The sequence below is a fragment of the Chaetura pelagica genome, unplaced genomic scaffold (assembly GCF_000747805.2).
Source record: "Chaetura pelagica isolate M959 unplaced genomic scaffold, ChaPel_1.0 scaffold1037, whole genome shotgun sequence".
Taxonomy (NCBI): Eukaryota; Metazoa; Chordata; class Aves; order Apodiformes; family Apodidae; genus Chaetura; species Chaetura pelagica.
Window position 1 is genome coordinate 5,732 of NW_009953928.1, and position 12,389 is coordinate 18,120.

Below are 12,389 nucleotides of genomic sequence, written 5' to 3' on the forward strand. Positions count from 1 at the left end.
ACTATTATTATTATTATTATTATTATTATTACTTTACAGCAGCCCTGTTAAAGGGGCACGTTCTGCCAGAGCTGGGCCCGTGATACTGTTGTTATTACCCAAACCCTCAGCTTTACTGCTGCAGAAAATGGTTCTTCTTCCTTCACCTTCTACAAGATGCTCCCGGCCACAAGCCATGGGTGCTGTGAGACCCCAGGGAGCATGAATCACTTCGCAGCTATAATTGATGTGTTGCTGTTATTTAGCTGCTCAGCTGTCTGCAGTGATTAATCGCATGCGGGCGTGTGCAGAGGGCTCCAAATGTTGGATTATCATCTGGCTGTCATATTTCATGCAGATGGATCTGCCCGACGATGAGCCCGATCGATTAAGTAACAGAACGTTTCGGTACGACCCGGGCCAAGACAAATGGACAGAAGGGGCACCAATGAAGTACTCCAAGTACCGCTTCAGCACAGCCGTGGTCAGCAGTGAGATTTATGTCTTGGGTAAGAGGAAACAGATTTTTAACAGATAGCACCACGACTTTTTCTTCTTTCCAGCAATTTGCTGCTGCAAAGTGAAATATCTCACCCTTTGCTATGAGCTGTAGGACAAAGTATGTTGGACTGAATGGACAGTATTTTTTCTGGAGTTATTTTTTTCCCCACACCATTTATTACTTCCTTAATTTATATAGATTAAATTAAGTGGATGTTTAGTATTCTGGATTAATATAATAAAGATACTTCGCTTTTTAAACTACTTTTCTTTGGAGAATCAGTGTGTGCTATAAATAATAACGCATTTTTTAAAGGTGGGTAGAGAAGCCTCCTTAGCACCTTTTCCCAGGTGAGCAGTGAAAAGCTAAGGAACACACACAGTGTCATGAAGGAACAGCACAGGGAAATCAAATAACATTAGAACTAATTTTTTAATGAAAAGACACTGAGGCTAAAATTATTTGCCAGCAAATTCTACCCTTGAATATGCTGGTTTCAATCCACTTTATACTGTATGGGTGGGAATGAAGGTTTATCTGTTAAAATTGAGAAGACAATGTGGTTGGCAAATGTTAACTGTCGTGGTCTGAAAGCTCTATAGAGGTGATCAAGGCATTTTCCAAGAACTCTCAAAATGAATCAGTTTCCAGACAATTTATGTTTGGAAACAGTGATACAGTCACTGATATTGGCATCTTCCTCTGCTGATATCACACATGGCCTCATCTCCAGCTGTAAACTCACACTCACCAACTGTAATTAAAGCCTCACACAGATAAACTACATTCCACGGTTTATTCATGGTGACAAGTTCTTGTTACCTTTTGAGTTCTCAGGCTGCTTGGCTGTGAGGTTGGAAGAGTTTTCCTTCAGAAACAATTGTTACGAACAGGGTGAGAGAGGGATTCATGGCATTGACAGGAAGGCACTGAAGGTGCTCCTAATCTGCCTGATGTGGTACTTGATCATGCAGATGACATTCAGGAGAGAATGGGAATGGAAAGAATAGAGGTTGATAGTGACAGACCAAAGAATAGCAACTGTCAGGATGGTGAAACCTCTGCAGACTGTTCAAAGCTGCAGATCCCTCAGACATCATCTAATTTCAGAAGGAATGCCAGGCACTGTGGGAGTCACAGACATTCTGAAGTGGATGAGAGCTCATAGGTTGTCCTCATGTAGTGGTTTCAGAGGCATCAGTGTTTAAGCATAATGACTAGGCTTTTGTGCTACAGATGAGTGGATTGCTACTTTTGTGGAGTCTCTACCATTGCCATTGATACCCATTCTCCCTCCAAATGGGGAATTCCCAATGGAGGACTGTAAGTGTGTGTGCACAGAACATGAACATCTAGCAGGTTCCCTTGGAGCCCGAGTCACAGGACACTTGGTGAAGGAGCAATTCAGAAGCTTGCTTGATGGCAGTGCTTGGATTCCCACAAACATCACCCGCTTTTCATATCATATGTTTTCCCTATGTGGTGCAGTGTCTCCATGGGCTCCCTGAAGTCTGCACCCATTTAAGGAGATCCACTGGGGGCTACTGGGGACAGAGGAAGGAGAGGGAGGGAGCCAAGGTGGAAACAGGCAAATGCAGCACATCTTCTGTGTGCCAAGAGGACCAAGCCCTGTTTCCCAGAATTAAAAACATTAAATAAAGACATATATTGCTTTAGCTATGTACATAGTGTTGCAGAGAGATGAAACTTCTTTCAAGCAACTCTTGAAAACAAAGTCCTTACATGAACTAAATTCATCAGCTCTTTCAAGCAAGATCTCTGTCCTCCGGTACAGCTCATACAGGTGCCAATACATTTAGGATTAGATGGGACTCTAGAGCATAAATAAATCACTGCAGAGGAAGTTGATCCTCTCTAGTGTCTCCAATGTACGAATTCTATCATAAAAAACCCACAACAAACATAGATGGAGCACTATCTTTGAGTAGCAGCAGTAGCAGATTCTTTGATATACAAGTACAATCTTTGCTCTCATCCATGTAGGTGTATATCTGTAGACAGTAGTCTGCTGATCTCAATTGAGTTGTGTCAGATTCATTGTGGTCTAACTCAGATCAGAATCTGATGCCTTTGAAGTGTTAATTTCTGCAAAGTCCTATCAGAACAGAACAGAGAGTTCATAGTCACTTTCCAAACCCTCTTCCTAGCCTAACTGTGAGCTCCAGTGTGTAAAATCTTAATGACTTAAATGAATTTATTCTAGAGTCACAGAGATGGAAGGAAAATAAGAAATAGTTTAGAGGTTTTGGTCTGAGTAATAACATTATTCAGGAACCTGTACCATGTGTCTTGATCAGCAGTCCTGCAATATAATTGTTTGCTGTGTAATGTTCCTAGAGAATGTTATGCTATTTATATAGTGTACATAATCCTCATAAGTAAATGAACAGCATTTCCTAAGGCTCAAAATCCTTTCTCCTATTCATCCCATTTAACTGGTCTTAGCTCTTTCTCTCCATATTTTCCCAGGAACATAACTATATTCGTTGGAAAGCCCAAGAAAGAGCAGTATTGTGTTCTTAATGACAGAGGCAATTGAGACACTTTTGGAAGAAAACCAGATGGGAGGGCTTTATTTAAGGTTATGCATTTTAATCTCTTGCTTAAAAAAATATCCCTTCCAGATAAGTCTCTGAAAACTTATTGCAGCCAATGTACAAATTAGGAAAATTTACCCAAATGAATCAATTTGAATGCCTATTCATTAGCTTATGTTAAAACACATTCAGTAGAACTACTGTCTCTGAAATACAGGTCACTGGTAAAAATGTTGTATCACCATGACAGCTTTAACCATGTGTTGCTTTTATGTTATATAATTCCTGCTTTATAAATAAGAACATATAGAAGGACTGAAATGAGAAAACCTATTAGGAAAGATTAAGGAAGCAAAGATTTTTTGTTTATCCTCCTTAGCCTGGCATCTCACCTCTTACAAATTGGCTTTTTTTGTCCCCTGAGTTCTTGCTGAGATCTTATTTTAAATTTTTAAGCATTTAACTGAGGGTCAATTGAATACTGAATGTTTCAGTGATAAAATGCTTATTTAAGTATGTACATCAGGGGAAAGAATATGTAGGATGGGCTGAAAGGAGACTTTCTAGCTTTCATACTTGAGTATTAAATGTGCATTTGAATAACACCTTCTAAAATAAACATGTCTATTTATAAATATGCTTTGGACTTCTGGCAAGGTGCAGCTTATTGGCCTGATTCTGCCCTGTTATACCTTTGCAACAGCCTCCACAGTTCCCCCATAGGGAGGAACAAAAAAGGCAAACATGTGGACTGATAGGTGAGATCAGAAATGCTTTCTACTCACTTCAGGATAACCAAAGAAATAAGAAAAAGGCATTGCAGGAGAAAAGAAGGAGCTTGAACTGAAGCACCCACCATATTTAGGAAGACAATCACCTGTTTTTTCAGCCCTGCTTCTAATCACTCTTTTGCCCTCGTGTCTCCTATAAGCTGCATTACCTCATCTGCTTTGCTCTGTGTTAGTAAAGGATGACAGTGCTTCTCGGTTTTACCTCTGGACGTGCCTGCCAGGGTGAGCTTTATTGCTCCCTCATTTCTCTGAGAAACCAGCTATGCAGCCCTGCCCTGCAGGGTGAGAGCAGCCTAAGTGCTGCCACTCTCAGCCCAAGTGCTGTTAAAGAGTAATGAAGGGAAATGTTACATAAGAGATTGAGGCTATTAAATCCATTGTGCATTCCAGAGATCAATTTAAGAGTGAATTATTTTACAGGAGGCAAAGCTTGGATTTCACTTGCTTGTTGGAGATTTACTCCATCTATTTCCTAAATTCCTTTGATAAAAATTCAAGGAGGTGCTAGTAAGAATAAATATTGCTCAGTATTGTGATCTGAGGACTTAATTATATGATACAAAATTATGGTGTCAATGCCCCGAGGGCACTAATAGGTCTTGATCATCCTGACCAGCATCACCTGGGGTCTCCACCCACACCCTCTGCTCATAGGTCCAGGAACATCATTTAAGCACAGGCCTGGGGTAAAAGCAGCCTTTTCTTGTCTGATTGCCTTTGCCTAACCACTGCTGATAGGACCTTCTGCAATTGCCTGCCTCTGGTTCTGTGGAGCTGTGCCCTGATGGTGAGCTTGTTACATGGGTCTCCTTCCCTTTGGGAGCAGCCCTGCTCTTGTTGCTCCTTGATATACTGCACTGGCTTGAGAGACTGTAGTTCATTTCAGCTACCTATTAGTGGAGGAAATAAATTAAATGGTATGATGTGATACTCAAATGTCACTGTCATCCTGCCCCTCTCAATGGGATACATAAACTCAGTCCTGTCTGGACCGCCAACCATGTTGTAGGTGCCGTTTTGGTCAGTCATCCTGCCTGTGCAATGAGCAATCTGGACTTGGATCTGAGTGGCTATCCTGGGGGGGAAGAGTTGTCTGTGTTAGACTCAGCTCCCTGATAGATTGAGCTGTGTAAGACCTTGGTGTGGATGAAATGTGAAGCTGCAATTGCATCAGTGCCTGCTTTTACAAGTACCAGTGACATGGATTATGTCAGTGGGTACATGTAGGTAGGAGTGATCCCTATCTCTTGAAACTCAACAACATGTCAGTCTCACTGAGATTTCTCTAAGACACTGATTTTTTACCAGTGACTTTTTACCACTTCACCACTGTTACAGACATTTCTAGAGCACAAGTCTTATGAGGAGCAGCTGAGGGAATGGGGGTTATTTAGCCTGGAGAAAGGAGGCTGAGGGGAGACTTTCTTACTCTCTGGAGTTACCTGAAGGAGGTTGTGATGAGATGGTTGTTGGTCTCTTCTCCCAAGTAACAAGTGATGGAACAAGAGGAAATGGCCTCAAGTTGTGCCAGGGGAGGTTTAGATTGAATTTTAGGAGAAGTTTCTTCCCTGAAACTGTTGTCAGGCACTGGAACAGGCTGCCCAGGGAAATGGTGGAGTCACCATCCCTGAAGGGATTTAAAAGGGATTTAAGGGACGTGTAGATGTGGTGCTGAGAGACATTGGTTAGTGGGGATTTGGCAGTGCTGGGTTAACAGTTGGGCTTGATGATCTTAAAGGTCTTTTCCAACCAAAATGATTCTGTGATTCTATGAATGTGGGGTAGGGGGGAGGCAGTCAACCTCAGCCAAAGCAATATGTTTTGCTTTCAGCCAGCTACAAGCAGCATGTGGGTACAGCAAGGCACAGAGCTGTACCTCATTGAAATTCTGAAGATGTGCTCATCACATCACCTACCCCGCTTTGCCTTCTTGTATCAAAGGCTTGTCTTCTCTATCCTGATTTCTTAATAAAGATCATGTATTTTACTTATATAATTATTTTACTAATGGAGCTTCATTTTAAATTTAAAGTCCATTAGAACCACTGCTTACAGAGTGCCCTTGAAAGTATGTTTGATTGCAGAACTATCCAAGCATGATATGGAAAGCTCTCAAGCATTAATGAGTTTGGGAACACAAAGGTGGCTTCACTGGCTTTTTCAGTCCTGCAGTGGCATCTGGAATATCTCCTAGGGAAAGCTCATAATGTAAAAAGGCTAATGTGATGAAAGATTGTATTTGTAAGGGACAGAGGAGGGGAAGACTGACTTCTGCAATTAAATCCTCTTGTGTGATGAATGTGAAAATGACAGAAATGTTCAAAACTCCCAGTGAGAAATCAGTCTCCCTCTGCACTAAGGACATATAATTGGGCTTTCTGCAGAGCAACTAAGCCAGGTGGTTTTGCATTCACCCCCTCTGTTCCTGACAAGATAGGTGAGTGAGACTTAATGAAGGACTTCTCCCAGCATCCATTCCAGGCCAGGCATGGAAATAGCAATTTCTGCTCTCTGCCCACCTCCTGGGACTCCTGAAAGGCTGTGACCACAGCAGGTGTGTTTTAATGATCTCATCTGTAGCTCTGGGTGGTGTGAGGTAGAGTTGCAGGTACAGATGTATGTGCTGCTGGTGGGTCCCTTGGCACAAGAGTCTCCCCTAAATGACCTGCAGCCCTCTGCTCTCCTTCCTGCACTGTGCCATGGACCCTTAAAGGTTATCCCCATTTCATATAGTGGCTCCTGTAGGAGCAGAGCATGAACTCAGTTGTTCAGCTGCTCTACCCAGAGAACATTAAATAAAGACAATCTTCATGGTCTTAACTGCAATTCCATATGTCTCCACTTGCACTCCTAATGGTTCCATAAATCTGAATGAAGAAGGCAGGGGGACAGGGGTGATCTGGAGTTGTGAGTGACAGAGCACAAAGCCGCCTGAATTGTCTAACACAGAAAGCCTCTTTTTTCCTGCCTGTCTTGCGTGGTATATACATTGTAGATAATGGATAGCCTGGTTAAAATGAGATGCCTCCCCTTGGTTGCATTGATTTAAGTTTGAAAATATTTTTCTTCTGATTTGTGCATTCAGAGTATTCAGGAGTGTTTCTCAGCTACCACATCTGGGAAGATGGCAAAGCAGTGCTGGCAGAATCTAATATCCTTAGATTCCTTTTTTTAGCAATATTTCAGTGTTAGCATTGCTTTAGAAGAGAAGACTGGAATTGTCCATTTCTTGGTTTTCAGAATTCTTTCTAAGCTTGAAAATTAAATTTTACTCCCCATTGATTTTTTTTTTCCTTCTTGCTTTCTATTTGCTAAGAATGCAGCTTCACCCTTGTTGTAAATTGAACATGAAATTGGATTGATCTGAAATGGCTGTGGAGGGCATAAATAAAATGGAGACATGTTGTACCTTCAGGACTGTTTCTGATAAAGACAGGATTACAGGAGGTTAAATTTAAGTTGCTTAAACTATCTGTGAAGGTTTCATAAATGCTGATCGCTCTTAAAAGTTTGAAAAGATGCTCCAGTAGGTCATAAAATTCTACTTTTGTAATAACTAGACAGGAAGATATATGGAGGCTGGTCCCCTGGACTGGCAGCTGAATGTCTTCATTAACTGGTAACACTTGTGTTTTTTGCCAGAAGTCTCTGACTGTGTGATACCAGTTTTGTACCTGATTATCTCTGTTCTCTCTGCAGTGACCATGCCCTACAGTTATTCAATGTAGAAAATTAAAATAAAAATGCAGTTAAGAAATAAACAGCAAGTATGCTTCTAGAAGAGTTCTGGGGGCATTTAGTGCACTGCCCCTCTTGAAATACTGAAGCCATTGGCAAAGCTATTGTTGTTTGACATGCTGCATGATCCCCTGACTGGTACCATTCATTCCTCTGGTTGAACAAGATGCTCTTTCATTCCTCGCATGAAGGGTTTTCTGTCAGGCCAGGGCATGTTCTTTAGTGGTGTGTAGTAACACCTGGGCTTGTTTTAAAAAAAGTGAGCTCAATAATCAGCAGTAGTCTGTCTTGGGCACCACAAAGCTGTCTTTTGTGCAGATGAAATTATTCTGTGGGGAGCTTTAATATTATTGGTTCCCTGTTAAAACTGCCTTGAGCATCTCTTTCTATGTTGCAGTGCACTTTGTAGACTGTACCTACCCTGGTGGAAAATTGTCTTGCATGCTGTACTCTGTGATTCTGCCTTAGGCTGCTATAGAATCAGAAAAATTAAGTGATAAACTGCAGATTAAATAGCCTTATCAGTTATACAAAATTTTATCCCTTAAACATTTATTAATAAACATAGGGGTATTGTCCTGTCCTTAGAGTGGCACCTCCCTTATAAGCAATTAAGGAGAAGGATAGAAGAGGATAATACTCCTGGCTTAAAGAACAATATAATAAGTACATTTATGAATTCTGAAATTAATTCTTATTTCCAAATAAGCTTAAGGAATAGCTCAGTAAGGCTCCATTGTGAGAAAGGCTCAGCATGATGATGCATACAATTCCCTTTTTGGCATGGAAATGATTGGCAAAATTCCAAGACCACAATTCTTTCCTACCTCAGCTCTCGTAGGTGAATCAAGCCTCAGAGGAGGAGCCCATCAGAGCAAATGCTGCTTCATTGGGGGTGTTAAGCTACTAATAAAAACATTTGGATGTGAGCCTTGCTTAAGCACACGCTGAAGGGAGCCTAATACAAACTGCTAGGATCTTGTTGGTAAGTACTAGGGCAAGTTAAGGTTTGCTGTGTATGGAAAAGGAGCTGAAAACCAAAGCCAGTGCAGGTTTTCAAACTCCAACATTGAACTGAATCAAATGCTAAGCTCAGGTGGAGGAAAAATTTCTGCTGATGATTATGGATGCTGAATTCTGTTCTAATTTTGCAGCTTTGTTGCAGGCATAACTTGTCCTTAACTGACTCTAAAATACAGATCAGGAATCCAGTGGTAGCAAATTTGAAGCATTACAGTCCCCATTTACATGTTGCCTCTTCTTGCAAATACCTTTGGAGAGTGTTTGGAAAGGTTGAAAAAAATAACACAATCCACATTAAGAGGTGGATGGAAAACCATGCAAAGATAAAAATTGGAGCATTAGGGACTCATTTCTCTGACAGACCAGCTTAACTGCACGGGAGACAATATATTTTAAAAGCAGCCTCATGAACCTCGTGCAGGTTTTCCTTTCCCTTGGCATATGCAAGGGCATAATTACATGTCACACAATGCATTTTGGATTTGCACAATTGAGCAGTCCTACACGTGTATCTGGAAGGCAGCCTTCCTGTGGAAATTGCTTGCATATTGTAGTTAATTTAGATTTAAAAGTGGTCACACACACACATGCACAAAAGAACTGCTTCAGTGCACCATCAGTGCTCATTACAGGGTATTGTGCCCATTGGCACAGATGGAAAACCTGCGAGGGTACGTCAGCATAATAATTCTTGAGAACTAAAGGCTGTGAATTCAAAATCTGGATTTGATCACTGGAAAAGATTTGGAAAGACAGTGTTTACAATGTGATTTTGGTGTACAGCATCTGCAGCATGTGCTGAGATTGCAGGTATGTCTGCAGCCTGCTGCACTGTGCCCCAGCAGATGAAATCTGGGATCTCTTTGAATCCTGCACACCCACTTTAAGCACCCTAGTTGGCCCTTCAGCAGTAGGGCTTGTCCCAAATAATCAGCTGGGCACTCCTGAGTTTGGATGGGTTGGTTTCTGGAAGCTGATTTGCCTTAAGAAAAGGGTGTCATCTTTTTTATTGAACACGACCAACCAACAAATCCAAATTATTGTTGTTAAACAAGTGTGAGGGTCAAATCCACTAACAGTAATTGGAGAATAACTTTTCATCCACTGCAACTCAATGATAAAGCAATTTGTCCAGCACACAGAACAAGCAACCATGACAATTTCTACTAAATAGGCAGAAAAGGAGGCAAAGTACCTTTGTGTTTTGAAGACATGCTCCTTGTTTTTCCTTTGGTAAAAGACTCAAGAAAGGATCTTCCTTTGTCTGTAGATAATGTGTAGTAGCCTCTGCTTTGAGTTTTCTTTCTAAAATTTCTGGAGCTGCAAAAAGAAAAAAACAAACACAACAAAAAGAAACATGAGGAGATGGAAACAAGAAATCATGCAGCCAGCAATGTCCTTTTCAGAACCTGGGACTGCTCCATTTGACCTGCATATCTTTTGCAGGAGGAATTGGGTGCCTGGGTCGTGACAGGGGACAGACACGGAAATGTCTTGATGCAGTGGAGATTTATAACCCTGATGGAGACTTCTGGAGGGATGGACCTCCTATGCCTTCTCCTCTCCTCTCCTTACGGACAAACTCTACCAGCGCAGGCTCCGTGGAAGGGAAGCTGTACCTCTGTGGAGGATTTCGTGGAGCAGGTACTAAGATCAGTCCGACGTTCTTTGCATAATTGAAATCAGTTTCACTGTACTGAGCCTGACCTGGTTACCAACCAACCCAATCAGGTGGCCCTGGCATGCCCTGGAACCCCAGAGCTGATTCAGCCCTTTGGTCTGCCAGCCCCTAATGTCAATATGAATTGCATTCTGCTTGTCCTTTGCTTTTTTTCATAACAAAACATGAAAAATTAAGGTTATTTCTGATCTGTGCTAAACCTGTCAAAATCTACATCCAGAGCTGCTAAGATAATGAACTTAGTGTGCTATGGATATTAAAGAAATTGGACATATTTGTTGAAGATTAAGGCACTATCCATTCTATCCTTAGCTGAGCTATCTCGCTCTGCTTATTTACTTTCATGTGTTTCATAATCAGTGTTGAAAAGCTTGTGTACTTAATGAGGTACAAAGAGACTAAAATTCCAGATCTGGTCATTTCAAATAATCCTAGCCCCATGGCCACCCTGCTCCTTTTAAGTCTTCCTCCTCCCAGCTGTGCTTGGCTCTATCTAAATTTCCAGCACTGCTAACCTTTTTTTAATTATAAATGCAAAGAGTGTCTCAAAACTTGCACACTTAAACTCTCCTGCTACATAGAGCTGCTCCCCCAGTTTCCTTTCTAGGAGAAAGTAGTAATTCAGATGCATTATCCACTGTTAATAAATGTCATGTCAGGCTCACTGCTGTCCAGGAATGGCCACTTGGTACCACTGGGTACACATTAGACTGACTCCAGTTGTGTTGACTTTTACTTGTATAACAAACTCTAAACTTAAAGCTGCTGTTATTTTAGAGTGATGATTTTTATCAGATAGTTCACAACTCACCTTCCCCTCCCTCCACTTGCAGCTGTTGGAGGAAGCTGCTTTCTGAAAACAATTGTATGGCAGCTCTCTAACAGGCACGTTCTTGTGTCATCTCTGATGGAATTTCTGTGACCTCATAGTGATTATGGTTATGACACATTGCTGTGTTTCCATAGCAAACACTGTGCCAGCATATTCCTCTTTTTCTTTAGGGAAAACTTGAAAGTTAGTGGGTACAAATATCAAAAGGCTGATCATTCACACTGGCAAATGAAGCAATTTCATTCAAGATGACTAACAGATTAGTATGAGTTTTTCTGAATAAGGTAGATTCAGAGCAATAAAAACACTCTCTGTATAATACCACCACATTCTGTCACTGAGTCACATAAGAAGAGTGGTAGGACTGGGAGAGGCTGAAAATCCCCCCAGTGGATTTCAAGACAGCCATTGTTTGTGTGTCTAACACCAGCTCAATGGGGTCTTGACTCCTGACTGTACTACTGCAATGTATATGATTGTGTATAGAACTCTCCTGCACTAACCCTGTAACTTAGATGGGAAAACCAGAAATCAAGAGTTAGCAAATGCCAGTTTTAGTGTTATCTGTGCAACCTGAGTTCTGACCCCTAGGGGTGCATTTTGTACGTCAGCAAAGAAATAGTGTTGTTAATGATTAGTAGTAGTGGTTGTGTTGTTAGACTTTGAAATAAAATTCTCACTGTCAACTGTAAATGAGATGTATTCACATTTTTGAGGAGTTGAGGAAGTTGTGCCTTAAGGACAGGCTTCTTAATGTGACTTTCAAATTATTAAAGGAAAAGACCTTTCCAAATCTTCATAACAACAACAACTTTGAGCTGCCATCATCAGGAAGATGCTGATGGCTGCAGTCCCTATGCTGGACCTGAAGAGGTTATCTAGCTGGCCTCTCTCCCTCACCCTGTCTTTGTGTGCTGGAAAGAGCTCTTGCCTGATCTGCTCTTTGGGGGCAAAGGGTGGCATGAGAGAGGGCTATTACTGTCCTTTGGGAACTTGGAGAGGGTGACTTGACTGGTCTGTCACAATTACAGCTGCTCAGCAGCTTCAAGATATTCACAGAACAGCATGTGCTGCTGCTTCAGTGGTAGATAGGGTTATTTTAGAATGTGCTTGTTTGGTTTTAGTCTTTTGGGTTTCTTGGCATTGCACTTTGGTTTTTGTGAGGGATGCAACCAAAAGAGGATATTCCAATTTTACAAAACATTGTAATTTAGTTTCAACCAAGTGGTGCTTTTTGGAACAAGCTAGAGGCACAGCTGTAGTTTCTGGGTTTTCTGCCTGCTGA

General features: G+C 41.4%; 1 protein-coding gene across 1 annotated transcript in view; it reads left to right on the forward strand.

Annotated features, from left to right (window-relative positions):
- Positions 1 to 12,389, forward strand: part of KBTBD12 (kelch repeat and BTB (POZ) domain containing 12) — a 27,114-nt gene that overhangs the window by 4,441 nt on the left and 10,284 nt on the right. The window contains exons 3-4 of the mRNA XM_010001598.1: positions 338 to 488; positions 10,038 to 10,235. Coding sequence (XP_009999900.1) covers positions 338 to 488; positions 10,038 to 10,235 — 349 coding nt within the window. The remainder of the gene's footprint in view (positions 1 to 337; positions 489 to 10,037; positions 10,236 to 12,389) is intronic.